At 47.6% G+C, this 27,550-nt stretch overlaps 9 protein-coding genes across 9 annotated transcripts; 4 read left to right on the forward strand and 5 right to left on the reverse strand.

Annotated features, from left to right (window-relative positions):
* Positions 1-955: 955 nt before the first annotated feature.
* LCP9604111_1175 (reducing polyketide synthase sphB) lies at positions 956-8,529 on the forward strand (the record flags this gene model as incomplete). Its single annotated transcript, XM_039075472.1, has 5 exons — positions 956-1,488; positions 1,627-6,286; positions 6,339-6,623; positions 6,680-7,095; positions 7,152-8,529. 5 exons carry the CDS (start codon positions 956-958, stop codon positions 8,527-8,529), a joined length of 7,272 nt encoding a protein of 2,423 aa, XP_038933723.1.
* A 200-nt stretch (positions 8,530-8,729) lies between these two features.
* LCP9604111_1176 (MFS transporter) lies at positions 8,730-10,200 on the reverse strand (the record flags this gene model as incomplete). Its single annotated transcript, XM_039075483.1, has 3 exons — positions 8,730-9,434; positions 9,491-9,892; positions 9,961-10,200. 3 exons carry the CDS (start codon positions 10,198-10,200, stop codon positions 8,730-8,732), a joined length of 1,347 nt encoding a protein of 448 aa, XP_038933724.1.
* A 2,098-nt stretch (positions 10,201-12,298) lies between these two features.
* LCP9604111_1177 (hexokinase family protein) lies at positions 12,299-14,007 on the forward strand (the record flags this gene model as incomplete). Its single annotated transcript, XM_039075494.1, has 2 exons — positions 12,299-12,762; positions 12,816-14,007. The coding sequence occupies 2 exons, from the start codon at positions 12,299-12,301 to the stop codon at positions 14,005-14,007; spliced, it is 1,656 nt and encodes a 551-aa protein (XP_038933725.1).
* Positions 14,008-14,471: 464 nt separating this feature from the next.
* Positions 14,472-15,369, reverse strand: LCP9604111_1178 (uncharacterized protein; the record flags this gene model as incomplete). Its single annotated transcript, XM_039075505.1, has 4 exons — positions 14,472-14,637; positions 14,688-14,765; positions 14,821-14,889; positions 14,972-15,369. The coding sequence occupies 4 exons, from the start codon at positions 15,367-15,369 to the stop codon at positions 14,472-14,474; spliced, it is 711 nt and encodes a 236-aa protein (XP_038933726.1).
* A 969-nt stretch (positions 15,370-16,338) lies between these two features.
* Positions 16,339-16,596, reverse strand: LCP9604111_1179 (uncharacterized protein; the record flags this gene model as incomplete). The annotated part of the gene is made up of 1 exon (XM_039075516.1): positions 16,339-16,596. The coding sequence occupies one exon, from the start codon at positions 16,594-16,596 to the stop codon at positions 16,339-16,341; it is 258 nt and encodes an 85-aa protein (XP_038933727.1).
* Positions 16,597-17,648: 1,052 nt separating this feature from the next.
* Positions 17,649-20,892, forward strand: LCP9604111_1180 (putative extracellular protein; the record flags this gene model as incomplete). The annotated part of the gene is made up of 4 exons (XM_039075527.1): positions 17,649-17,663; positions 17,716-18,611; positions 19,624-19,662; positions 19,752-20,892. 4 exons carry the CDS (start codon positions 17,649-17,651, stop codon positions 20,890-20,892), a joined length of 2,091 nt encoding a protein of 696 aa, XP_038933728.1.
* A 2,833-nt stretch (positions 20,893-23,725) lies between these two features.
* Positions 23,726-24,560, reverse strand: LCP9604111_1182 (uncharacterized protein; the record flags this gene model as incomplete). Its single annotated transcript, XM_039075539.1, has 2 exons — positions 23,726-24,062; positions 24,115-24,560. 2 exons carry the CDS (start codon positions 24,558-24,560, stop codon positions 23,726-23,728), a joined length of 783 nt encoding a protein of 260 aa, XP_038933730.1.
* A 1,465-nt stretch (positions 24,561-26,025) lies between these two features.
* LCP9604111_1183 (CENP-S family protein) lies at positions 26,026-26,543 on the reverse strand (the record flags this gene model as incomplete). The annotated part of the gene is made up of 4 exons (XM_039075550.1): positions 26,026-26,149; positions 26,242-26,275; positions 26,337-26,460; positions 26,511-26,543. The coding sequence occupies 4 exons, from the start codon at positions 26,541-26,543 to the stop codon at positions 26,026-26,028; spliced, it is 315 nt and encodes a 104-aa protein (XP_038933731.1).
* Positions 26,544-26,934: 391 nt separating this feature from the next.
* On the forward strand, positions 26,935-27,513 carry LCP9604111_1184 (uncharacterized protein; the record flags this gene model as incomplete). Its single annotated transcript, XM_039075561.1, has 1 exon — positions 26,935-27,513. One exon carries the CDS (start codon positions 26,935-26,937, stop codon positions 27,511-27,513), a length of 579 nt encoding a protein of 192 aa, XP_038933732.1.
* Positions 27,514-27,550: the final 37 nt, after the last annotated feature.

The following is a 27,550-nucleotide window of genomic DNA, read 5'->3' on the forward strand; positions in this document are numbered from 1 at the left end:
CTCTGCTACTATTTATATTGGACACATCACAATGCCATTGTCTGTGAAACCTTGATTGTATAACAGTCCGTTAGCCTGCAGGGGCTATGTTTGCAGTACGTTGTACAGCAGGCGCAAGGATTGCTGCTTTTGATATATTTCCGCCATACTATATCTACAATGTCCTTGGTAAGGAGCCCTTCCATACCCGATTGATTTGTAGGATGTCGGCATCTGTTAACTCGGACCACCCATTAGGATCCTTTCGGTGCTACTAAATTTAAAGATACAGATCATTTCCTCAAAAGGATACACAGACATGGCTGGGCCGTGTTCTGAAAATTGGCGTAGGTCTACATGTGGGAAATATTATTCAACTGATGTAGGAGAGCAGAGGCTAGAGACGAATAGGCTCAGACCCTTCGAGCAAATTAGCCTCAGACAATGCGCGGCTCGAACCGAAGTTGATTTCATTCCCAAGCCCAAAGATGAGAATGAAGACAATTTATGTCACGGCATATGCTTATCAGCCAACGTCTATGGGTACATACGTATGTAGGATGATATGTACGTACTTTATGCCGGATGATCAAGGTATGTGCATAGACAATGAAGTTCTATGTTGGGTTTGCCGCATAACTGTTCCGGTGCTAGATCCAATGAGACCTTATGGGTACCAATCAGCGTGAACTCTATGACAATAGTCTGCATATGTGGGTATACTAAATGAGTACGGGGGAGCTGATAGGGGAATTCTCCGGGATATAACAACGCAGCAAGTTGCACGGTGGTATGATTGGAGCTAGGGCCAAGACGAGGTGGGGTTAAGATGGGTACTGACAGTTATTTCGAACTTTTGTACGGACTAACTCGTATTAACCTTTAGTTATAATCGCCTGTTGTTCGCAATCATGTTCTTTCCTTAATCTTCCGAGGCCAAAGCTCTTTTTTACCTCACAGAAGAACTATTGCCGCAATGATTCTCAAGGTTGTTGAACCGAAACCGGTTCCCCCAGAGCCAATCGCTATATGTGGAATGTCTGTACGTCTCCCTGGAGGCCTACACACACCCCAACAGCTATGGGACTTCCTGGTTGCCAAAGGAGATGCCCGTGGCCAAGTGCCGAAGTCCAGATATAATGTCTCCACATACTACTCCGAGACCCAGAAACCGGGCAGCGTCAAGACCGAGTATGGATACTTCCTGGATGAAAGCATTGACATTGCTTCTGTGGATACATCCTTCTTCACAATGGGCAAGTTGGAGGTGGAGCGCATGGATCCACAGCAACGGCAGATGCTGGAAGTTGCCAGGGAGTGTATGGAAGATGCCGGCGAAACCAACTGGAAAGGACGACCGATTGGGTGCTACATGGGTAGCTTTGGTGAAGACTGGCTTGAAATCTGTGTCAAAGAAACCCAACAATACGGCCAGCATCGAGTGAGCGGATATGGAGACTTCATGCTGCCTAACCGAGTCTCATATGAGATGGACCTGACGGGGCCGAGGTTAGTTGTTCCATATTTTTTTTTATCTTGGAATAGAATGCAATTGCTAAGTGGAAAAAAATAATAAAGCATGGTCGTACGTACTGGCTGCTCAGCAGGTATTGTTGCACTGCATGAAGCATGTCTGGCAATTTCCAGGGGCGATTGCGAGAGCGCTATAGTTGGCGGTGCGAATTTGATAATGGCACCAGGCATGACAGCTGCCATGAGTGAGCAAGGCGTAATTTCACCGGATGGGTCTTGCAAGAGCTTCTCTGCCGATGCCAATGGTTATGCGCGAGGAGAGGGAATCTCTGCTATCTTCATCAAGCCCCTGGCTGATGCCCTCCGGGATGGAAATCCAGTTCGAGCGGTTATCCGTTCGACATCATCCAACAGTGACGGAAGGGGTGCTGGAATCGGCGCACATGTTCCCAACGATGTTTCGCACGAGGCCATGATCAGGCGTGCATATGAGGTGGCAGGTATTACAGATTACTCCCAGACCGCATTTTTCGAGTGTCATGGTACTGGCACCCAAGTTGGAGATCCCATCGAAACCCGAGCAGTGGGTCGGGTTTTTGGTCCTTCTGGTGGTATCCTCATTGGGTCTGTCAAACCCAATCTTGGTCACGCTGAAGGAGCTTCGGGAATTACATCCCTGATCAAGTCGGTACTAGCCCTGGAAAATCGGACCATTCCTCCAAATATCAAGTTTAAGGAGCGCAACCCCAACATCCAGTGGGATGAATATGGGCTCGCTGTTCCCACAGACCCGATGCCATGGCCTGAGGCCAGGAGCGAGCGAATTAGTGTGAACTCTTTTGGAATTGGAGGTACCAACGCTCACGTTATTGTCGATTCAGCTCGGAGCTTTGGTGTCTCCCCCGTTGCCACACGGCATACCATTTCGCCCCAGCTGCTTGTTTATTCCGCAAACAATGCCGAGTCACTAAAACAAATGATTTCCCACTACACATCCTATGTTCAGAAGAACCCAGCCAGAGTTGCCGATCTGGCGTTCACTCTAGCTAATAAAAGGGAGCATCTGCCTCATCGGGCATTCTCTGTGCAAAGCCCATTGGGTCCGCTCACGACTTCGGCACCCTCGAAAACTGGGGAGACACCAAATATCGTCATGGTTTTCACGGGCCAGGGCGCTCAGTGGCCACAAATGGGTGCCTCTATGATCCACAACGACGTCTATCCCGCATTTAAGAAGAGCATTCAAAATCTTGACTCACATTTGCAAACCCTCACAGATGCTCCAGACTGGAGCATTGAAGAAGAGCTCTTGAAGGACCCCGATACCAGCAGACTCAGCTCGTCTGAATTATCCCAGCCTCTCTGTACAGCAATCCAGGTGGCTCTGATCGATACTTTTGCTTCCGTTGGAGTTCAACCTGCTGCTGTCGTGGGTCATTCCAGCGGCGAAATAGCTGCTGCATACGCTGCCGGTGCTATCACAGCCACCGAAGCAATCACGATTGCATTCTATCGAGGTCAGGTCACCAAGGCGCAAACCAGGCCTGGGTCCATGGCAGCTATAGGCATGGGAGCTGAGGACATCCAGGAATATCTACAGGACGGTGTCGTTGTTGCTTGCGAAAACTCACCTAAGAGTGTTACCCTCGCTGGTGATACACATGCTATTGAAAAGGTAGTTGCCATCATTAAGGAGGCCCATCCTGATGTCCTGGCTAGACAGTTGAAAGTCGACAAGGCGTACCACTCTCATCATATGGCTGAGATAGGTGACGAGTACCATGCTTTGATTGAACATGAAATATCCACCAAGGCTCCAAATAAGTTATTCTTCAGCAGTGTCGAGAACGAACTACTCACGGAAGCCCAACATCTCGGCCCTAAATACTGGCAGATGAACCTTCAGTCTCCGGTCCTCTTCCGCTCGGCTGTATCGTCTATAATTAAGCACCAGATTTCGAAGAATATGGTGCTGCTTGAAGTTGGACCGCACTCCGCTCTTGCGGGCCCCTTGCGACAGATCCAGAGTCATCTTTCCACTTCTTCTCCTTATATTTCTACGTTTGTTCGCAACCAGGATAGTACGGAATCTTTCCTGACTGCCATTGGCCAACTGCATGTTCTCAATGCTGTCCCAGCGTTGGATAAGGTCATCAGCACGGGCTCTACTCTCCCAGATCTTCCAAGATACCCATGGGATCACTCAAAGAAATTCTGGTATGAGTCTCGGTTGAGCAAGGAGTGGAGGCATCGCGAGCACAAATATCACGATCTTTTGGGTGTCCGGGTAACAGAGAGTCCTGACTTCCATCCTCTGTTCCGAAATCTCTTTCACTTGGACAACGCCCCGTGGATTCGCGACCACAAGGTTGGTGATGATATTGTATTCCCCTTCGCTGGCTATGCTGCGATGATTGGCGAGGCTGTGAGACAGGTTACCGGAGTTCGCGAGGCATTCAAACTGCGCAACGTCATTGTCAGCACTGCCCTTGTCTTGAATGAGGGCCCACCAGTTGAGATCATGACAACATTACATCGCCATAGATTGACTGATTCCCTGGACAGTGAGTGGTGGGAATTTGCCATCACTTCTCACAACGGAGCGAATTGGATCAAGCATTGCTCAGGCGAGGTCAGATCGCTTAACGAATACCTTGAAGATGTAGACAAGAAAGCCCCTCTTGTGCGCAAGGTTGAAACACGCCGTTGCTATCATTCTATGGCCATGTCTGGTCTGAATTTTGGGCCATCATTTCAACGTCTTGACCATGTCCGCTCAGACACTGTTTCGCAGAGCGCGACGTCTGAACTTGTTGCGAAAGATACTGATGGGGATAACTATCATTTGCACCCCACAGTCATCGATGCCTCACTTCAGCTGCTCAGTGTCGCTGCTTCCAAAGGATATGCCGAACCGATAACCAACATAATGGTTCCTACTCACATTCAAGAGATCTCCATCTACCGCTGTTATGAGAATGTCCACGTCCAAGCTTCCGCATCTTACACCCCGAACGGCTCTATCATTGGGAGTGGCCAGTGTATTACTGCAGGGGGGAAAGTTGCTTTACGCAGTTCTGGAATTAAACTCTCTGTTCTCGATCATCAGGACCCTGAAAAGGGGGAACCCCCCATTGGCTGTGCAGAATGGGCTCCCCATATCGACTTCCTGGATGTCAACACTCTCATCAAGCCATTGATTGACCGCAGTGATTACATGCCCGCTTTGACAGAGCTATCTCATCTGTGTATGATTTACACACAGCGTGTGATTGCGGATCTGGATACTCCAATCAGCCACATGTACAAGTATCGATCATGGATTGATCAACACCTGTTGTCTGTGGATCTGCAAAGTCTCCAAATCCTTGACAATATTGCCATTAAACAGCGAGTGAAAGAACTCGTTGACCAAATTTCCCAAACTAATGGCGCCCATCTTGCTGTTGGTATTGAAGTGATTTTCAATAACGTCCAACAGATTTTCACCGGGGAGGCTGAGGCTCTGGATCTCCTTCTGACCGATGACATATTGGCCAACGTCTACAACGCTATGGATCAGTGTGATATTTCCGAATTCATCAGGAACTTAACTCACACTAAGCCTAATCTGCGTATCCTCGAAATAGGTGCCGGAACCGGTGGGTCTACAGCTAATATCCTGAAGCTGTTGACCCCTGGGAGTAGGACCCTATACATGAACTACACCTTCACGGATATCTCATCTGGCTTCTTTGTTGCTGCAAAGGATCGATTTGCCAGTTACCCAAACATCGAATACGCTACTCTCGACATTAGTAAGGATCCCTCCGATCAGGGGTTCGATGATCGCAAATACGACCTAATTCTGGCGACCAATGTCATCCACGCCACAGCATCCTTGAACGACAGTTTAAGCAACATTCATAAACTTCTTTCTCCGACCGGATGGCTCCTGCTCCACGAATTGACACCCATATCCAAATGGATCAACTATATCTTTGGAACCCTGGCCGGTTGGTGGTACGGCGAGGTTGATGGCCGGTCGGGCGAGCCGTACATAGGCATTGAACGCTGGGCAAAGGAACTCAAGGCCGCTGGATTTCGCACTCCTGATGCTGCAGTTCTGGATTCGAACCAACCACATCAGTTGAACGCCATGATCGTGGCGAGACCGGAGGTTGACATCGCACCTAAGAAATGCGTCACTGTCTTGACCCTCTCTAAATCAATGTCCGTAGGTCCTTTGCTTCAGGCTCTGGATAACAGGGGATACTCCGTTCATCATTCTCGGTTTGACGAAGAGCCCCTGCCTGAAGGACAAGATGTGATTGCCTTGCTTGATGAAGAAGCCCCATTCTTCGAAGGCATGGATAACCAACGCTTTGACTCTTTCAAGAAATTGGCACACAGCCTAGATCAACGTGGTGTTCTGTGGGTGACTCGTTCATCACAAGCCCAATGTCGGGACCCGAGATTTGCCCAGATCAACGGCGTAGCGAGGACGATTCGCAATGAATTGCGTGTCGACTTTGCTACTTGCGAGGTTGACGATCTTGATGTCTCTTTTGAGAAACTCATCGACGTATATGAGAAGTTCCAAGTCCGCCAGGAGGATGAGACCCTCAAGCCTGAATTTGAATACGCTATCGTGGACAATACGGTACAAGTTGGGCGGTATCATCCTTTCTCGGCGCAAAATGGACAAGAGGCGCTGGCTTCAAATAGTAGCATCGCCCTTCGAACAAGTAAACCAGGCCGCTTGGCTTCGTTACACTGGGCTCATGGGGATATCAAACCTCTGGAGGGAGATGAGGTGGAAATCGACACTTACGCAATCGGTTTGAATTTCAAGGTAAGTTCGAAGGTAACAAGTGGACCTAATAACACATACTGATATGAAACAGGATGTCTTATGTGCCATGGGTATTGTCGAAGCCAAAGAAAATGAATTTGGCCATGAAGGCGCGGGCATAGTCCGCCGCACTGGCCCCGATGTTCAAAGTCTGAAAGTCGGTGATCGTGTCATGGTCGTCGGGAGCTGTTTATTTGGGACGCAATTAGTTCTCTCCGAGAACCTGTGCGAGAAGATTCCAGGCGGCTTAAGCTTCAGTGATGCGGCCAGCATGCCTTGCGTGTTCAGTACATCGATATACTCCATCTTTGACGTTGGAAATCTGAAAAAAGGACAGGTTTGTTCCCCCTCAACCTTTTGACGTTTTAGGTCATCTTTTGACATATTTTATAGTCCATTCTTATCCATAGTGCCTGTGGTGGAGTTGGCATTGCGACCATTCAGCTTGCTCAAATGGTTGGTGCCGAGATTTACGCAACTGTCGGTAACGAGGAGAAGGTCAGGTATCTCATGGACACGTTTGGCCTTCCTCGGAACAGGATCCTAAACTCCCGTAATGCCTCGTTTGTTGAGGATATCATGCGGGAGACAAATGGACAGGGTGTCGACTTGGCATTGAACTCATTGTCTGGTGAACTATTGCATGCTACGTGGAAATGCATTGCACCTTTTGGGAAGATGGTCGAGATTGGCAAGCGAGACTTGATTGGCTCTGGAAAACTTGATATGACTCCTTTCTTGGACAACCGGAGCTATTGCTGTGTCGACTTGGATCAAATTTGTTCCAGAAAGCCGATCCTTGCAAAGAAGTATGTATCGAAGGGGATGACAATGTATGAGACTCGACAACTGACATATTATGCAGGCTGCTGAAGGAAATTGTGGACCTACTCAAGGAGCGCTACATCTCTCCTATCCGACCTATCAAAGTCTTTAGTTCTGATGGAATACACGACGCTTTCCGTTACATGCAGCAAGGCACTCATCTAGGAAAGATCGTTGTCTCGATGCGTGATACTTCAGGCCAGGTCAGCGCTGTACAAAACATCCAGCCACGAAAAAAGCCCACCCAACTCAACAGCTCCGGTGCATACCTGCTCGTAGGTGGCCTCGGAGGCCTGGGTCGGGCTATATCTACGTGGATGGTTCAACGTGGAGCTCGCCACCTCATATATCTTTCCCGAACTGCGGGTTCGAGCGAAAGCCACCGCGAGTTTGCCCAAGAGCTTGCCAGTATGGATTGTCGTGTGGACTTTGTTCAAGGTAGCGTGTCCAATATCGCGGATGTGACCACCGCTGTCACACGGGCTCAAGGCCGACTTCGGGGCATCTTGCAGATGTCCATGATGCTTCGTGATCGGAGCTTTGAACGCATGACACTAGAAGAGTGGAACACATCTGTTGATCCGAAGGTCAAGGGAACGTGGAACCTTCACAATGCTTCTGTATCTGCCAATGCGGAACTTGACTTCTTTGTTCTTTTCAGTTCGGTGTCTGGTGTCTTTGGACTCCCTGGTCAGATCAACTATGCTGGTGCCAACACGTTCCTGGATGCATTTTCTCAATACCGATTGGGGTTGGGACTACCTGCTTGCGCGATCGATATCGGTATTGTCGAAGGAGTCGGTTATGCTGCCGAGCAGGATGAAATCTTACAAAAGCTCAAAGCCGCTGGTGGTCTAGGCAATACGGTCTCAGTGAGCGAGCTTCTGAGCGCGGTAGAGGCAGCGATGACATCTATCTCAAGTAATTTGAGACCCCAAGCAGGCAACTTCGGCGTTGGAATTCGGCCCAACGTGCCTCTGGCCGATCAAAGAAACCGTTTGGTCTGGAAGAAGGACATACGAATGTCGGTGTTCCATAATACTGGAGCAGCTGGTACCATCTTGACTTCTGCTTCTGACGCTGGTGCTGGCTTGGAGGCTTTTATTACACAGGCCAAGGGCGACGCTGCGCTAATAAATCAACCTGGATCTGCTCAAATGCTCGCCGTGGAAATTGGAAAGAAGGTGTTTAGCTTCTTGCTGAAGCCTGAAGAAGATCTGGTGACATCTTGCTCCTTGTCTGATCTTGGAATGGACTCTCTCGTGGCAATTGAGGTGAAACAGTGGTGGAAGGCGACATTTGGGTTCGATATCAGTGTCCTGGAATTGATGGGAATGGGCTCTCTCGATATACTCGGAGAGCACGCTGCTCATGGCATGCTTAGATTGTTCCATGGTGTACAAGATCAAGCTGATTGAGCGAGATGTGGTTATGTTTCACTTTTTGATGTATTAAAAGGAACAAATCGGGAAATAGAATCGGCGAGATATGATAGCCAGGTCTCGCCACATTCCACTTCTTTTTCTCCATTAAAACCTAAGAATTATGTGGCTTAAAAGTGACAGCAGAGTAATATGAGCTATACTGCACCCACCGTTTCTAATTATTCATGTTCTGCTCAGACTTGATGTGATACCTCAGGCTGAGGAAGTCGGAATATCGTCGCCCAGATTCCCAATGCCACAGCCAGCATGGCGAGCAAGATTGGCTGCAGCACCGTGACCCCTTTAGCCTGAGCAATGGCACCAACCATAAATGGGAAAACAGCACCACCACCCATAGAAAGGGCAGCTGCAAAGCCAATAGCGGCAACGTGAAGATTTTTGGGTAGCAATCGTGTCGCCACAACCACAACTCCCGGGAAGATAGTCCCCATAAAGAATCCAACAAAGGCAACCGCAACCGCGGACACGATGAACTCAGGCACGAGCCAGAAGATGAGCTCAAGGGCAATTGCGAGCGAGATGTAGACAACAATGGACAACTTCTCTCCAATTCGTGGCGACACAAACCCTAGCACGAATCGACCGACTGTGATGCCGAGCCAGAAGCCTGTCTCTGCCATTCCGGATTCGAATGGGTTGCCGTGTCGGACTTTCGTCATAAACACGACGATCCATCCACCGATTGCTACCTCAATTCCGCCATAGAGGAAAAGGAAGACGGCGCATATCCAAGTGACCTTATATGTAAGGGCAAGACGTGTTTGGGAGAATGCTCCTCCTCTGCCTGGGATACTGGGGTTCTCTTTTTGATATTTACTACTAGTCTCATCCCAGAAAGCGCTGGCGGAGTAAATCAGCGAGATCACAGCTGCTCCGGTCTATATTTCATCGTTAGTTTGTCGATATCCAGTGGCTGTAGAGAGGATCGAGATACCATCAAATAGTAATAAGAGTACCATTCCCATCCAGCTTTGGTGATTAGACTCGTAGCAATGAGAGGGCTTATTGTGGCCCCCACGCCGAAGAATCCATGGAAGAAACCGAGCACTTCATGCGAGTTCGCCATGTTTCCGATCCATACATTCCATGCCGCGTTGTGAAATCCGCTCCCCAATCCAACCAGGACGTACATAATCACCAAGACTGGAAAGGGCGGGTGGATAGATATGACTGCAAAGGCAAGCATATGGCAAATCGGGGCAATGATTGTGATCCCTCGTCTGCCGAAAGTCTGATGAACTGAATTGCTCAGGATGGCGGATATGGCATATCCCACAAAGGGCGAAAGGAACACTAGAGAAATGACCGTGTAGCTCTTTTGATAGTAAATCTCTAGCTGAAAAGTTCAATAAGATGGTCAGCGATCCTATACAGATCAAGTAAAGCTGAGTTGGTGACACAAACATAGGGAATAATTGCTCCATATGCAGCATCATTGGACCCCATCACAAATGCACACAAACACGTGGCAGTCACCTTCCATATGGTTGTTTTTGACTCGTTCCATCTTGGTGCGACGTTCACTGCATGCAAAGGTGGGCTTTCATCGGTCTCTGAAGGCGTAGCTTCGGGCGTATATTGACCAAATTCGCCCGGTGTCGGTGGCCAGGATGGCCGTGAGGTCGATCCCGCGCTTCTGGTCATTTCGAATCGTGTCACTCCCAAGGTTGAAGAGTTGAAGATAAGAGTAAGAATTGTGAGATTGAGGGGGAGCGGGGAAAACAAGCAAATGTAACCCTGATATCCCATGTCCTATATGTGTAGCTTTATAGATCTATCTCTGGAACATGATGCATAATATCTAGTTCCAGTTCCATTGCTTCTATTTAACGTCAGTTAAATCTACATTCGCATTTGAATCAAAACCAATGATCCTAGTAAGTTGCCTAGCGTTCCGAAGCCAACATACAGCCCTAGAGGCCAAATAAGGATATGAAAAGCCCTCGAGGGTGCCCAGATAGAACAAAGTATCTTATAGACCCCTGTCAATCTTCAAATCGTGCACATCATCAAGTAATGTGGGCAATATAGTAAATGCCGGTCACGTGGTGGTATTCAGCAGCGCGTGTTTACCCGACATCGGAATATCTTTGGAAGCTAATCGGAGTCAGGTGATCTGATAAGCCGATACCAAAATAGCACTGAAATAACTATTATGCTCAGTAATCAGGTCGGATGACTAATTATGCCACTGTTCTAAGGTTGACCAAAGGAGATACATAGTGTTCAAAAAGTCTGTTCCCACTGCCCCACTTGCTATCCCCCTAACAACCATCGTGGTTTTTTTTCTTCTTCCTACACACCCCCCAATGGCATTAACCAAGGATATCCTTGGTTTAGGTCGTACAAAATCAGGTGAGCTATCTGTTACTCAGCGCTCAGCTATTATTTATACCCACCAGGCCGGTGCCACCCAGTCAAAGCTAGCACTCGATTTTAGGTACTCCCGCCGAACGATTTACAATACTTTGAAACGGTTCAAAGAACACAATACTGTTAAATCTCTCCCTCGAACCGGTCGCCCAAGGATCTTTAGTGATCGAACTTACCATTTACTTTTTATACTCGCCCGCCGGCACCCCTTTTAGTCCTATAAAACACTAAGTTATACTATACCTAGTCATCCATCCCACTCTACTATTATTAACGTTTTAAGGCCAACCGGTCTTCTAAAATATAGGATAAAAAGGAAGATTCTAATTGGAAAGGAATTAGCTCAATAACAATATCGTTTTATTTAAAAATAGCGCTCTAAGTGGTCTAGAAATAACGTTCAAAACTAGGTCTTCTCGGATAAGTATTCTATATAACGAACAATAAACTATAGACCACAATAGTATTAGCGCTTTCAGTCGGAGGACTATAGAAAAGATCTTATAAATACTAAGGTATATATTAAAGATATTTCATAAATAGTTTAGGGTACAATCTAGTTAGGGAGTCAATTAGAGTTAATTATTATAAGGCGGGAGAATATTATTAACCTAGAATCGAAGAAGACAGGATATACTACTATTTCCTATATAGATACTCTCGAAGAAGGTCTACTTCCATTCTATCGACCCTACTCTATCTTTTAGTAAGATAACACTCAGATCCATACTACTAAAATCATATAGGAATGGTTTAAAACTCACGGGATATATATAGAGGAGTAGCTGCCGCACTCACTAGATTTAAACCCAATTGAACCTATATAGCGGTAGCTAAAGGTTAAACTTTTTGAGTTATTTCCTAAGCTAATATATATAGGAAGGTCTGAGGAGGATTAGATAGTATTCAAAAGGTATATAAAGATAGCATAGGATGCTATTCCGCAGTCGAAGATTGATTCATTGATTTTAAGTATAGGGCGCAGATATATGGCAGTACAGAAAGCAAAGGGGTATTATACAAAATATTAAATTTAAATTTTACCCGAGATTGGCATAGGGTTCAACCCTATTTAATTCGAAGTAAATTGAGTAAAGTATGGTAGTGCTATGCATAGATATGTAGAGATATATATTTCAATGTTCATGGGTGAAAATGCGGGTGGGAACAGACTTATTAAACCCCACTGTATGTAAGCCATCCATGGAACCGGCCATGATCACTAGGGCGGTGATGGGAGCGGTGAGCCAAAAACACCCATTGGTAGTGGCACAATTCGTCGCCCGTAACAGATGGCGGCTGGCGCCTCCGTAAATCCGTAAACCTCCCAAGGTTTCCATCTAGGCCAGATCAGCATCTTCTCGTTGAAATGACTACTTCGCAGATCTCCCCGAAAAAGCATAATCTACGGGAGTTCCTTCAGCCTCTCCGGGTCGAGCTCGAGACCTTGTATGATTTGTCCTGTCGGCTATCATCGTCTTATAAAAAGTTGGCCGCGGAATCTTCAGAACACTTTATTCCAACGGCTCTGACTTGTCTTCCAACGGGTCATGAAAAGGGACGCTATCTTGCTGTCTATTTTGGTCAGTCCTACCTTCGTGTGGCCTTCATCGACCTCTTAGGAGATCAACATGTCGAAGGACATGCACGGGTACGGCGCACGTTAGAGAAGGCATGGCCTATTGCAGAGCATTTACGAAAGGATCATTACATTGATCTCTTCACGTGGATTGGAGACTGTATCGCCGAGGTGGTGGCAGACAGACTCGCCAACCCAAGTGAAGAGCGGGTGGACCAAATAACGACAGGCATTTCTTTTTGTCTTCCTATAAAGTACAGTTATCTCCCAGACTCGGCCGTGTGCTTCTGTGGCTAATCCAATGTAGACAAGATTCCCTCGATGAAGCTATCTTGATGCCGACAGGGAAAGGCTTTTCTTTAAACTCAGACCTCAATCTCCGCCAAGCCTTGCTGAGTGGATATGACCGCCATACATATTCAACTCACGGGGATGAAATGAACATGCCTGCTAAACGCCGCAGGCTGTTTTCTCTTCCGAAATTGAAAGTCGCAGTCATGATCAATGATACGACAGCGACTCTTGCTTCATTAGCGTACTCCATCCCTTCCTTACCCAACACCCGTGTTGTTATGGGTCTGATCGTGGGCGCGGGATGCAACACGACCGTTCCCATGAAACTTGCCGACTTGCATAAATCCAAAACTAAAAGCATTCTTGAAAAGCACCCTGACGCAGAGGAAACGCTCATCTCGACTGAATGGACTCTCTCCACCGCGGCGGGTCCTTTCGACGAGCTGGGTATTCGAACAACATGGGACCTCCAGCTGGATAGGAATTGCCAAAGGCCCGGTTTTCAGCCAATGGAATATATGATCGGCGGTAGATACACTGGCGAGCTCGTCCGCATCGTCTGTTATGATTGGTTCCATGGAGTCTTGGGAATACCACGCTCCGAGTTACCACTGAAGTTGGTTGAGGAATATTCTCTTTCAACAGACTACCTCTCTCTTGTTGTTGCCTCTTCTCTATCCGATGAGCGCTTAGCAAGCGAGCTGTCCAAGACACTCCAGCCATCTCCCGAGAGTGATTGGACCTGGTCGCCTGAATATGCCCGTGATATTCGGGTCATTGCCTCAACTGTGCAGGATCGAGCTGCTTCTTTGGTGGCATCTGCGGTTGTTGGTCTCCTAGACTGCACTAATGAGGTCCAATTGTGCAACACGGCACCCAAGTGCAACAATGGAGAAAAAGTCAATACGGAAGCTGGAGTTACTGAACAGACGGACTCCGAATCGGTCTCATCACCAACGCGAGGTTGGAATAGCGGGCCCGAAGAACTCGCTGTGGCCTTCTCGGGTGGAGTGATTCAGCACTATCCTCACTATAAAGAAACTGTACAGAGATATATTGATCGACTTCTACTGCGAGCTGGTCCTCAAGTAGGAGGGAAAAGTGTCTTCTTGCGGGAGGCCAGTGATGGCGGGCTCATCGGAACTGGTGTCCTTGCAGGAACTGCCTCGGGGGAAATTGGGGAAATCAAGGTTACTCCTAATTAGATATCAACTAATTCCCCTAATTCATAGTCATATAGATGGGTTATAAATATTATCTCACATTTTCCCCCTCGGAGCTTCACCGGGGAGAAATGCATATCACATGTCGAAAAGCCGTTTCTATATAAATTACTGCCTCGCTATAAGTCTAGGCATCCCCCACAGATGCGAGGACACATGGAGAGAAATTGCGCGAAAGCAATGCCCAAGAAACCATTTGAAAGAACGTGTAAACTTGATGAATGCTCAACACGGTCGATTCTCAGTTCCAAGAGTACACACTACGTCACATGTTAGGCCTTCAAGAATCACAACCTCTTTCAATTTGTAGCATTTTTGTTCTTCTAAATCATCACATAGCAGATACAGTAGCAACTGCTCTCCCTAGATCATTCTCCAAATCATCAAATGAGCAGATGGAGTAGCAACTGCTGTCCATAATGCTCGCTGTAGTGTAGCCCTTCTGCTTACCATCTCCAGCCCTCTTTGTCGAAAAGCACATCAGTGGCCGTGACAGGAAAGAACTGATCCATTTCCTTGGATTTCAGAACCAGGCTATACCAGATACGGATTCTATCAATCCACTCCTCGCTTGTGTCGATGCGAACCGCGTTACTGAATCCGGAGATGTGCCTGAAGACCATTAGCTCGTTCAACATTAGAAATGATATCATGGGGCATACATCTCCCCGTTGTTCCAATCGTAAATGATCTTGGACGACTCAGACATGAGTGGCCGATATCCGCATTTCACAAGCTTCCTGGTTCCTATTAGCTCTAGGTACTTTGTCGTAATCAGAGTGCCCTAAAACATACTTGTAAGCCTCGCAAAACTTGTGCCGAATCTCCTCTCGCTTGGATATGGGATAACTCCAAAACCCTTTTCTATCAAGGGAGTCTCCGGGGACTTTCTCCCACACCAGATAAGTGATGTAGCCCCCCGGGGACGATATCGTCCTCATCTTACTTCCCCGAGTGATACCCAAGGAGCTTAGGCACAGCATCACAGCCTTGTTCCCGGAGGTCCTTGAGGGCAATCAGCTCGATGTAGTCAGGTGATTCGACGGCCTGGGCAGCACGGATTGTAGGCTTCTGGAACTCAGTCCCAGCGATAGGAATCTGCTTGTAAATTCGCATAAATGCGATCTTTTGGGCATCGGAACCGGCGGGGCGACAAAGAAACTTTCCAGCAACATCTGAAGGGCCCAACCCATCGGCCACGTCTCGCTCGTCCTCGACCTCTGCGTTCTCTTCAAGCTTCTCGACAATTTCCCAGGTGCCGGTGTGAAACAGCGGTTGTGGCGATGAGTTGAGGGTAACCTCGGTGCCTTCAAGGCCGACGAGGTATTCCAAAGATGTGGTCATTATGGGCTGACAGTTGATAAAACTGGAAAGGCAATTACAAGAGTTTAGAAAGTAGGGTAGACAGAGAGTGAAGAAGAGAGGAAGAAAAGTTTGTGGGTTGTCCTAGTCATCACCTGGTCATTCTCAGGATACACACAGCAAACAAAGGCAATCACTGTCATGACACAGTCAAACTAGATCCCATATCGACATAACTACTCAGTTAGCTACCATATGCTTGACTTTCATGCCATATCGTGGCCATCACGTTTACACCATAAATATTAGTTCCCAGTGTATCTGATTGGAATAACGCGAGTAGGTCAAGTTGTATGGGTCTCTAACTCTCTAAAATAACATCCGAAAATGACAATTTGGTGGGACACAGGACACGACCACAATGTCAAGGATTTCTGAATCTAAGAACAGAGGCAGCCGGAAAAAAAGATCCCAAAACAAAATTCAAATGATGCGGTTGTGTGTGTATTGAACAAGACATGGTGAATGGAAATCCTAGATAGAGATCCACTGGTTCCTAGGCGTATTTCGGTACACGACCCTGACCAGCTGCTACGCTCGCCAGGAAAAAGAAGCATTGCTTCGTCGAAGGAGGCTCCATCTCCAGTGGGTCCGCGTGTGTCGTCGACTTCACGATGGGTGAATACTCAATTCCCCAGGTATTTCCCACCATAGTCTGTCGCAGGAATATGGTCTGCTGGTAGTTTGTTATCCAGCCGTACATAATGCGAAGGTCTAACATATAGCCTACTGGCTGGGCCAGGAGTTGTCGCATTGTTCATCACCATGGGGTTTTCATTTCGCCGATAGCCTTGAGCTTGTAGGTAGTCGCGGGTCGGTTGAGATCAATGCAAAGTCAGGCACCAGGCTGTACTGTACCCCTGCTGCCTTGAAATCACCAAACTGCATGGATTTCATCTGGGCGTCTAGAGCCGCTCCAACAATTTGTCCCACCGATTGCTGGAAGCGGCCCTAGACGCCATGTTCGTCGCCCATGGAGACAAGCTCGCGATGTAGGTCTCGAGTCGCAAGATTGTGGTCGACGACTTTTTTCGACCACTGTTCAACATTTGTGAGACCCCAGACAGAGCCTAGAAAGCTTGTCCACTCCCTTAGAGGGCCAATAAAAGTGGCTTTCTTCAAGGCAGATGATGTTGTGTGATCATCTTCGACGAGGAGGTCAGGGAGAGCGTTGTGGATAACTTTCTTGGCAGTTAGTTTCTTCACCATTCTGGTGGATTCCTAATAGAATCCTCGTTAATATACCAAGACAGCGTAGCGTGTACCGATCCTAGACTCTAGAGTCTGACTCACTTGAAGTAAGAGCCGTAGAATGTGGAAGGAGAGGATATGATGTAGGAAATCCTAGACCACAGTGGTGCCGGAGAAGTGTGTAGCTACAGTGGTGATGGAGAAGAAAACATTCTTTTTTATATGGGAGGCGCGGTTTGGTAGTCATCTCGCAGAAGATGCTTCTCCTTGTTTCCAGAGGTAGAGATCGTTGTACAGCTCCATGCCAGTAGCAAACAATCTGTTGACAAACAAAAGAAGCAAATAACAAATATGAAACAAGCAAGCAAACAGTGTAAGCAAGCATCTGATCCACGATCTATAGAGTCATTAGTATAGTCTACCTAGTTAGTTGTACTATATGGTTAATGACATTACTATTATATGTCTTTTTTGGTATCTTTTTGGGTGCCCGTTTTGGTGTCCTTTTTGATATCTTTTACATTACTATTTTTTAAGGATCTTGATACTACCATAGTACTACCATTACTTGGGTACTATCGACTCGCTTAATTCTCTACGATGTAGACAGGAACGACCCCCAGACCGTAAAAAGTAGGACAGGAGTGTAGCTCCTGGGAAAACCGATGGACGTACAAGGAGACGATCAACCAAAAGTGAACTGTCTAGATAGATGGAAGATTATTATCTAGCTAAACCAGAGGTTGCACGTTTGCAATGTTTATAGAAGTTGCCAGCTATATCAACATTCCCACTTCTTCACTTGCTTCTTCTTCTTCTCTGTCTATCTTATTTATCGAATAGACCTGGCACATCACACCAGAGTGAATAAGAATAAGATCAATAAAATTGAGATTACATAGTCAGTCGACTGTATAGGTGTGCAAATAGTTTTGTAGAGTAGTTTCTCGTTGCCAAGTCTCTGGTCTCCGATTTCAATATATATCAGCCCCTATTTGGTTAGAATCCGCCAAGAACTGAACGCAAGACTTTTCCTCTTCCTCTATTGCGATATCTCAACGCGAATAATCATGAAATTCTTCGATGTAAGAGAATCTCTTTCATTTTTTCAAGCAGCCTGATTAACACTAGCACCAGGTCGCCGTCACATTCACGGCAGACCAATTCCAAGGCATCTACCGAGGAAAGCAATATCACGAACCAGATTTTGCAGAAGTCCTGAAAAGAGCCCGAGAACATGGATGTGAAAGGACCATGCTCACCACCATGACTCTAGAGGGCGCAAAACAAAATTTGCAGGCAGTGAGGGAGTTCCCCGCGATGTGCAAAATGACCTTAGGCGTGCATCCGTACCATGCCGCCGAGATCTATGGACAGCCAGAGTCCCAATATCTGAATGAGCTGCGCGAACTAGGTGAAACGCTCCTAGCTGAGAGTCCCTCGCCTTTGGCTGCGTTTGGGGAAATCGGGTTGGACTATGAGTACCTGGATCGGGCCGATAAGGAAACGCAGCAACGCGCATTCCGCGACCAATTAGAGCTGGCCGTGCAATTCCAGTTACCGTTGTTCTTGCATGTTCGTGAGTCAGCCAAAGATTTTATTTCCATCATCAAGCCTTTTCTGCCAAGACTGTCGCGTGGTGGATTGGTGCATTCTTTTGCAGGGACGAAGGGGGAGATGCTCCAGCTCGTGGAACTGGGTCTTGACATTAGTGTCAACGGTATCTCATTCCGGACAGATGAACAGTTGGAAATGGTCAGAAATATTCCATTGAACAAGTTGCAACTGGAGACTGATGCGCCATGGTGCGAGGTCTTGTCTAATGACCCCAAAATCGCGGGTTATCTGGAAACTGCGAAGCCGTTGCCGGCGAGTCGGAAACATAACAAGTTTGTACTAGGCCAGATGGTCAAGACACGGAATGAAAGTTGTACTATAGAGCGTGTCGGGTTGGTTGTAGCCGGTTTGAAGGGTGTCGCTATGGAAGAAGTGGCTGAGGCCGCTTGGAACAATAGCAGTCGGATGTTTTGGTTGTGAATATATACCGTTGAGCAGGAAAATTAGAACAATGTACAGGACTTGAAGAATCTCTTTTTGATTTAGCTGGTTTAATTGGATCATTAGAAGTATCGATACTTGAAGCTCATTTGTAGCATGCTTAACTAGCAGAGTAATGCAGACTAGTAGTAGTTATACTACGTACCCCAAAATGCGCCGTGTAGATCTAGTAGCAACAAGCTTTTTTCTACGCCATGAACTCAAAAGCAATCTTGGTAGATCGACGTAGATGTAAACAAAGCCCTTGTATCAGCGAACTATGACTGGTGCCCTGAATAGACATGCAGGGGGGAACACAGGGGTTTCGATCGCCCCTTAGGGCCCGGGCATGAGGCCGAGCCCCAAACTGGTTCTATTTCACAGGCCACGATCGGCCGAAATGAAGTAGACAGAATGGAGATTTGTCAATCTCAATACTTGATTACTGGACAATTAAATCTATAAATAATTGTGACGCGTCCTTTTTTGTCTTTTCGGGATCAAGATTCCTGAACAGAACTTGGCTCACGGAGATTAATACAGGTTGGAATGAAGGAAGACGTGATGCCTTCTTTTTCACATTCGATCGCTCAGAGCCCACTATGTTGCCCCTCGAGTCGTTGCCACTATACAGCAGGGTTCGTTTATATGGCGATCTGAGTATCTGAACAACACGAAGTAGGGAAAAGATCTATATGACTTTCTAATGGGTGTATTGAGATCTTAAATAGACTCATTGATTGTGTTAAATTGTCAATTATTTACCCTTAACCGCCTATGCGAAGTTAAGCACACATCATGATGGAGGGCCACGGTTTGTTGACATTCTTGACGTTGCGAGGGCCATCGCTGAACCATCAGCGCATGGGTATCTGCCATTCCTCCACGGAGTTATGTGGAATGTTATTGACCACTGGCCATGTATTTATACTAATTGCTGTCGACCAGCTCGATCTTTATTCACACTTCTCAAGCCTCTACACTCTTAAATTGACCCTGGTGGTTAAGTGTTTATCGAAGTCAATATACAAACTTTGCAAAGACGTTGTAAGTTAATCGCTGAGGACTGCTTCGTTCTTTCCTCAAAATTCATTCGATGCGGCCATTGTCACTTCCGAGACTAACAAGCGACTTAGAAACACATCAATCACAATGAAGGGCACATTGATCCTCTCTGGTCTTCTGGCCACCACTGTCTCGGCTCACATGCAGTTGAACAAGCCTTACCCTATCCGCAGTCCCTTAAACAAGGATGCCAAGGGCGAGAAGGATTATTCTTACACCAACCCTCTCTCCACCTCGGGTAGCGATTACCCATGCAAAGGATATGCCAATGATGCCTTTGAGGCTGTGGATACATGGCAACCAGGCTCCACCCAAGAGATGTCGTTGGAAGGCAGTGCCACCCATGACGGCGGCTCATGCCAGCTCTCCCTGACTTATGACAAGGGTAAGACATTCAAGGTCATTGAGTCGATCGAGGGTGACTGCCCTATTGCTAAGAAGTACCAATTTGATGTCCCCTCGGACGCACCCACCGGTGATGCTCTGTTCGCTTGGACCTGGTTCAACAAGGTCGGCAACCGCGAGATGTACATGAACTGTGCCATGATCACAATTGGTGGTTCCAGCAACCACACCGTTGTCGACTCCGAGGGCCGTGTGGCTAAGGAGACCCCAAAGCAGGCGCTCAGCCAGAAGACCCATACCCACACTACGAACGCGAAGAGCAGCTTCGATAGTCTCCCTGATCTCTTCATTGCCAACGCCAACCAGGCTGGCAAGTGTGTGACCGTCGAGGGCCAGGCTGTTCACTTCCCCAAGCCCGGTCCCAAACTGATCGGCAAGGCCGATGGCCCTGGCTACAAGTGCGCCGACCATGCTCCCTTCCTGGACGACAGCTCTGATTCCGCGACGAAGTCATCCAATACCAGCACCTCTACCTCCGCCACCTCCACTACTTCCACCACCCCCAAGTCCGAGAAAAAGCCTGCTGTCATCAGCACCTCCTCATTCACCACGAAGGCGATTTCCAAGATCGCCCAGGCCCTCGCCACTCCTTCTGTCGCAGCTGACTCCCGTGTGCAATCTGCCGAGGACTCATCCAACAACCAGTTTGTCGACCATGTCGGTCAATGGTCTTGCCACTCTGGGGAAATTCTTTGCTCCCCAGATGGGTTGACCTTTGCCATGTGCACTAACGGCAAGCCCATCTTCATGGGATCCGTCGCTGCTGGTACTATTTGCCGTTGGGGAGCTATCACTGCTCGCCAGTAAAGGTGTTAATTCTTTTTTTCATTTCTCTTGCCGATTGTTTTTTTTTTTTTCCGCATACATCCCAGTGGATATTTTGAGTTATCCCAGTCTATAGACTGATCAGTCGAGTGAGGTTCACTCGCCACCGCCGGTCTTCACTTTTCACAGTTCATGATTTCATTCAGCCTGGCTTTGGGCACTCTTTATTGTTCGTCTTATATTTGTTTCACCCATGACCTGTTAAGCGATGACCCAGTTTATGTCGTTATTGTCAAGCAAACTACCTAATGATTGAGTGTGTTAATTCAAAAATTCTATACATCCTCTCAAGACATAGTTCTCCCATAGAACGTCAAACATCAAAGTGACAGGATCAAATAAAGATTTAGTCTGTATCTTGTACAATGCCTTCTCACTGTGTTGTCACCGTAACTTGCAGATGGATATTCACTTACAATCTCAGCACAAAGTTAGCCGAATCAGTGTTGGTGTAGATCATCTATAGGTCTGCTTATCATAGAGTATCAACAATCATTCCTTCCCTGAAATGAATTGAAAAAAATGGAAAAGGTGGAAAGGTCGAAAGGTAAAGTGGCACCTATAGAGACGTGACCAAGCCCAGCGCCAGGCGGTAGTGGCTTGCGGCTGCCACCGGGCAGCATTGGCTTCCGGGTGCCTATTTAGTTAAGAGAATCCGTTGTTTACTTTTTTCTCTTCTCTATTTCTCTGGCATCTCAGATACTCACCACATGAGTTTCCCAATATGATCAACCCGGGATGACTCTTCCAATTTCCTACAATCCTATCAGCTTTTACGGCAAGTCTTCTGGTGAAGGCTTGGACCCGTACCCATTTGAATGAAAGAAAGGGTTCATGGTGCGGGTAAATGAAAGAAAGTCCCGGAGAGCGAGCTTCTTGATAGCTTCGGCGAAGTGAAGTAGAACCTCAAATACGTACGGCTCACTGACGACGCTGCTATCATCTCTCTCTGCATACATGACAAGACCGAGCCATCATCTACCCTGGGACTTTGATTCAAAGGGAGACATCAGGAAGGTCCGAGTCCAACTGTAAGTGCAGTGTCTCTTTTGAATACGAAGTTTTACAATACCAATGATGCTACTTTGCATAAGACAGATGATCTCGTGTGATACGGGATAAATGGCTTGCTGCGCTATATACCGCGAGCTCTTACGGGTCAAGATCTGCGACCTGCTGGAATTTTCACAAGAAGCAACAATGATCTAGAACGATCAAGACCCCAATTTTTGGTCTCCGGATGTTCATCGTGAGAGAGTCTATGTGGGGCTTGGTGGCATTGAGAGCACCAATCTTTCGCATTTCATACCCTTCGAGTCTCCTCTCATGTTCGGAGGTGCTTTGAGCTTCAGTCAAAGCGTTGTATGGACGGCCAACAGTCATCATATGTTATTTTTGATCACCTGGATGAGCCTACCCTCCAGTAGGGGGGGGGATGTATCGATAATGTGTCTGCAGGGAGCCTCCTTCAACATTCATTCGTGACTCGTAACTTCTCTTCCCAAACTCTCATCCTCAAGATGTCGTCGGCCAGCAGAGAAGCAGAGTCACTTTCGCAAACCTTCCATGAAATTGCAAACAAAATCACTGACTCACAAAAGATTCGAGGTTGCACACAAGGACTGCATCAGACAGACTGGCTGAATGGACATGGTCCTTGGTTTTGTTCGACAAGTCACTGTGTATATCTGGACCGCGATTCGGATTATACGAGGCATTGAAACCTCACATTGTCCCCTGGGCATGATCAGGTATCAATTGCCATGATTACGGAGGAGGAAGCACTTTCCGGCTACTTTTGTAATGGGTTCAACACAGAGGATTTCTATCTCTGTTTCCGATTTGCTGAGATCCTCGACATCGAAAGGACAGGCCCAGCCAGACAGCCATACCTTCGAAAGTCAGTCTCCTACTAAGATCCTGAGGTGGAGGGAAGATGATGGGGTCTTACTCTACGTATAGTTGTTTACCAAAATTCACCTTGTGCCATGGGGCCTTCTCTGGGCCTTCTCCTAGTGCAAATGAAGAATACTACGGACAGAGCTTATGATTTTGGGCTCTAGGATTGCCATGTTTGTCCTGTTTGATAGGACTATGAATCGAAACATCTCTCTCCCCATTTTAGCAATGTATGCGAAGTGGCCCGCTAAATGGAATGAACCTGGCCCAAGATATTCAACTGCACTTGGATCAAGGAGGGCCCGGGTAAATGTAGCTTTTTCCTAGGTGCATCTCTTGCGAGATCTGTCGGTGGGCGTGGATCAAAGACAGGAACATGTCACTCTCTTTTAAAACATGTTTTCGAGTCCCTAAATAAGTATTCGCTGTGTTTTCTCTGTCCCGTCAAGCTTCGAGTATGGAAACCGCCAAACATGATAAACCGAAAACGTTTGCTAGAGTGAAGCCTGTCACCAATGTAGAGCTTGATGCCTTGCAAAGAACGTCATCATCAACAATCTACCATTGGTTCCCCGCATGGTCGGATCCGGTACGCCGCATGCGGAAAGTGAGGCTGAACGCTATTGCGTCCAGGAACACGAAACTCAAATCTAGACCCCTGACGAAGTTACAGGATATAGATAAATATTTATGGGGCAATGTATTCATTAATATTAAACGTGACAAGGTAGTCTCGAAAGACCCAAGTATGGTCGCCAGATATCCTTCAACATATTGTACAATCCAGTCTAATCACAAACATAGCAGTGGTATCTTGGCTTTCAAATAACACAAAAGGGGCATAGAATCATCGGCCAGTGCACGAGCACTAGTCTACTCAGAAAAGATACTGTAACAGCAAGCATCCGACAGCAACCTAGATGTTGCCAGTATACGCCGAGTTACCATAGCCATAGCCACCGGCAGCAGGGGCAGCAGTTGGAGGATTGGTGGTGTTCTTGTTTTTGTTCCAAGAGTTGAACCAGGTCTTTTCGTTGTGGGGCTCGGTACCCATCTCGACGTCGTAGGGGGTTGGGTGGCCAGGTAGGGTATCGGCGGCGCCAGTAGCCATGGGGCTATTCTTATTGCGGCGCCAGAAGGCCTTGCGGCTGCCGTTGGTGTAGCCGTTGGTAGGGGAGGGACCGAAACGCTTCTCGCGCTTGTGGTGGCGGGCGAGAAGGATCTGGAAGAGGATGGAGATCAAGTAGAAGAAGCTGGGGGATAAATTAGCATGATTCAGATAGCCGTAATCCGGGGTACACTCACATTCCGATAATCGCCACTGCGAAGACGACCTTTTCCAGTTTGCAGGCCATGCTGAATTTCAGACTTGCCGACACGGTCGAATCGTCGGCATTGCCCGTGCCCATTGGCGTGTCCAGTGTTCCGGTGCATTTATCAACTCCCTTGCGGGTCATGATGGCGATGGCGATCATCGCGCCCACGAAGCATATATCCAGGGCAACGCCCAGGAATGCGAAGAAGGCTACACCGCCCAGACAGCAGGTTAAAACGACGCCGAGCAGACTGTAGGCGGTCGCTGCACCTGATAAGCCTTCAACGGCCTTGATCCATGTCGCAATGTGTTGGTCATTTTTGGCCAAGACAGCCAGAAAATATGAGAAGATGCCGAGGATGACAGCAGCATCAAGGAACTGCAGAACACGCAGTCCGAGATTGAAAAAGCGGAGGATTACCCCGCCAGCTCCCATCTTGTATAGTGTATATGATTATTTGGGTATAGAGGTGACAGTAACGACAACAGGGTCCAGGGGAGAATATATGAAAGAAACTCAGGCAGCAGGATTTGGGCGAGTTAATAAGGGTGGACCGAAACAATTGGCGATCAGTGGATGGCGGCACAATAGGGTACAATAGTACGTCGATCCTGGACGACACCGGCAGCTCAATGGCCAACGGCGTCTGCGCCACACTCTAAATGACCCCAGATGGGCCCACTCGGTGATGTCAGTACCATGGATTGGGGAGTTTAGGGTTCCACCCTGGCTGTCTCCGGTTAGAGAGTTCGCCACCGTACCACGTGAGGAAAAAAATCAATACAATGTTGTAGTGCTCCAGCCACACTGCCAAGACAATTTCAACTTCTACCATGACCCTTACACTTTATACTTTATACTATCCATAGATTCCACACATATCATTGCTTCCTATTTATAGGTAACCAGCCTTCACATGATCAACTGTTCCTTGAACCTGGTCCGAGGTGTTCATCGAGACTTTCAGAATAAAGCTAGCACAGATTGAACAGTATGAACTTATTTCATATCCTTTCATGCATGACACAACTTTCATATACAGACCATGTTGTTCGACACCGACTAACCAGCCACTACTGTTATATTTTACTTTCCAGCGCCTTCATATTACATAATTTGCCTATTTTCATTGGCCCTTTCATCCATGGGTGTGGCTGTGCTGCACTGCCATCTAGATTTCATTGTATGAGCCCGCCACGCTGGGAATGACGTCTGCATCCACCCATCTCACTAGGTTTTACACGCCACGTTTTGCCGTTTACAAACATTACAAACATACGAGGTACAATGGGAAGTTTGATATTAAAACTGGGTCCGCCACATGGAATGGCACATCCTCTTGGTGGTCAAGTTTGCGGGGTAACCAGAACGAGATGCAGTATAGCAAGGCGAGAGAGATTGAAAAAAAAAATTAATATGTGCCCATATGGTACCTGTGAGCTTGTGATCCATCAAATCCCCAAGCTAGCGCGTGTCGCCTAAATAAATCTAGGATATGGTGCTGCTAACCGGACGAAGCACATTTTTAGTCAGGAGCATATTTATGATTCCGGCCTTGTAAAGATTCCGTCATCGACCCGGACGGACAAGATATATCGGACCAATGCTAGGTAGGTCGTAGAGTGGTATGACTGCCGCCCAGGTTCTCGGGCCTATGGACACCTGTTGCCCAAAGCTGTTCAAATCAAGCGAGCTTCTTGGAAAAACAGGAATATGGCCATTAATGCAGGTGTTGGGTTGACCTTGCCAATGTCCAGGGATGTCTAGCAATGAACTCTATCAGGCTCTCGTGTTCCAACCCATATTTTACTCCATTTTGGGAAATCTGAAAATGAAAGCGGCAAAATCCTCGGCAGTAGCTCGTGAGGTATGGAAGTGGACGGTATCTTCTTGTCGACCATCAGGAGTCTTCCTGGCGCTGCTTTTCTTGTTCAGCGAAAGCACGGAGAATTGAATCCAGTCCCTCATTACGGCGAGCGAGTAGCATCACGTCGGATACATTGACGGTAGATCTCCCAGCGTGCCTGAAAAAAAAACGAGGTTAGTACATTTCTTATTAGATGTATGTACCATCCCGAACAATTGGCTACTCAATCGCAGCAATGCGTTTGCTTACTTCGCAAAGGATTCTAGATCCTGGCTGACCGTCTCTGCGAACATAGTCAGTTATAAGGGTAAAGCCGGGAACTTGACCAAAAAAGTGGAACTTACCTATCTGAGCCCAAACCATCTCTGTCAACGCACCGATGAACTGCGGAGTGGCATTGACGCCTAGCCTGATAGTCTCCTCATCCACGATCTTACCGATAGACAACCACAGCGCGGATTTCAAGCGCTACAAAAGAGAGTTAGCTAGTTACATACCAAGATCCTCCTGAGACTGACCTCCTCCAGACTAGCCTCTTCAGTCTGCTCCATGGTGATGTGATAGTGCAAGACAACAAGCCGAGCGCGTGCCCATATAAAACCAACAACATATGATTGGCCGACGACGCGTCCACGGATTAACGGCTAATCCGGCAACAGTCCCACGCTAACCCCGAAACAGACATCTCTCGTTGCGGGAGCCACGGAATATCGAAGAAGCGCAAAGCAATGACAGATCCCCTCAATTAATCCCTCAACCCTTAATCTTTTAAAAATCCCCCCTACTCCACTCTCAACTCCCTCTGAGTGTCCTCTTCTCCAACCACCCCATTCAGCGGGTAGCCACCGAGCACCTCCCACCTTCCACAAGCCCTCAACCAAACCAAAAAAAATTACCACCGGCCAAATCACACACACACACACACACACACACACACACACCATGGCCACGCCAAAGCCCGATCTGAGCGACGCGGCCGCCGCGGCCGCCGAAGATTTCTTCAGCCAGATCTACAGCTTCTTCGAGCTGGTTGTCACACGGCTGTTCAAAAACGGCTACGCCTCCATCGTGCAGATGACCGAGATGAGCGGCAAGCGCTGGGCCCGAGTCATCGGCGTCGTCGTCGTGTACCTAATTCTCCGCCCGTACATCGAGAAGATGTTCAAGTGGATGTACGAGCGCGACCGTCGCAAGGAGAAGGAAAAGCGCGAGAAGGAGAGGGCGCAGTTCGGGAAGGTCAAGGTCTCGGCGAACTCGCTGCGTGCTGGTGGGGACAAGGGGAAGGTCCTTGGTGAAGTCGATAACACGGATGACGAGCTCGAGGATGAGGAGGATGTTATGGCTGCTGCTAGTGGTGTTCCTGAGTGGAATGACTTGGCTCGGAAGCGTCAGAAGAATTATATTAAGCGTGTCAAGAAGGATCAGCGCGCGCAGGATTTGAGCCGGGAGCAGATTTTGGAGTTGTTGGATTGGAGTAGTGAGGAGGAGGAGGTGGATGCGAAGGTCAAGAAGGATCTATGAGATTTCGACTTGTCTTGGTCTAGGGCTGTTCTTGTAT

This window comes from Penicillium roqueforti (assembly GCF_015533775.1).
Source record: "Penicillium roqueforti strain LCP96 04111 chromosome Unknown scaffold_01, whole genome shotgun sequence".
Lineage (NCBI taxonomy): Eukaryota > Fungi > Ascomycota > Eurotiomycetes > Eurotiales > Aspergillaceae > Penicillium > Penicillium roqueforti.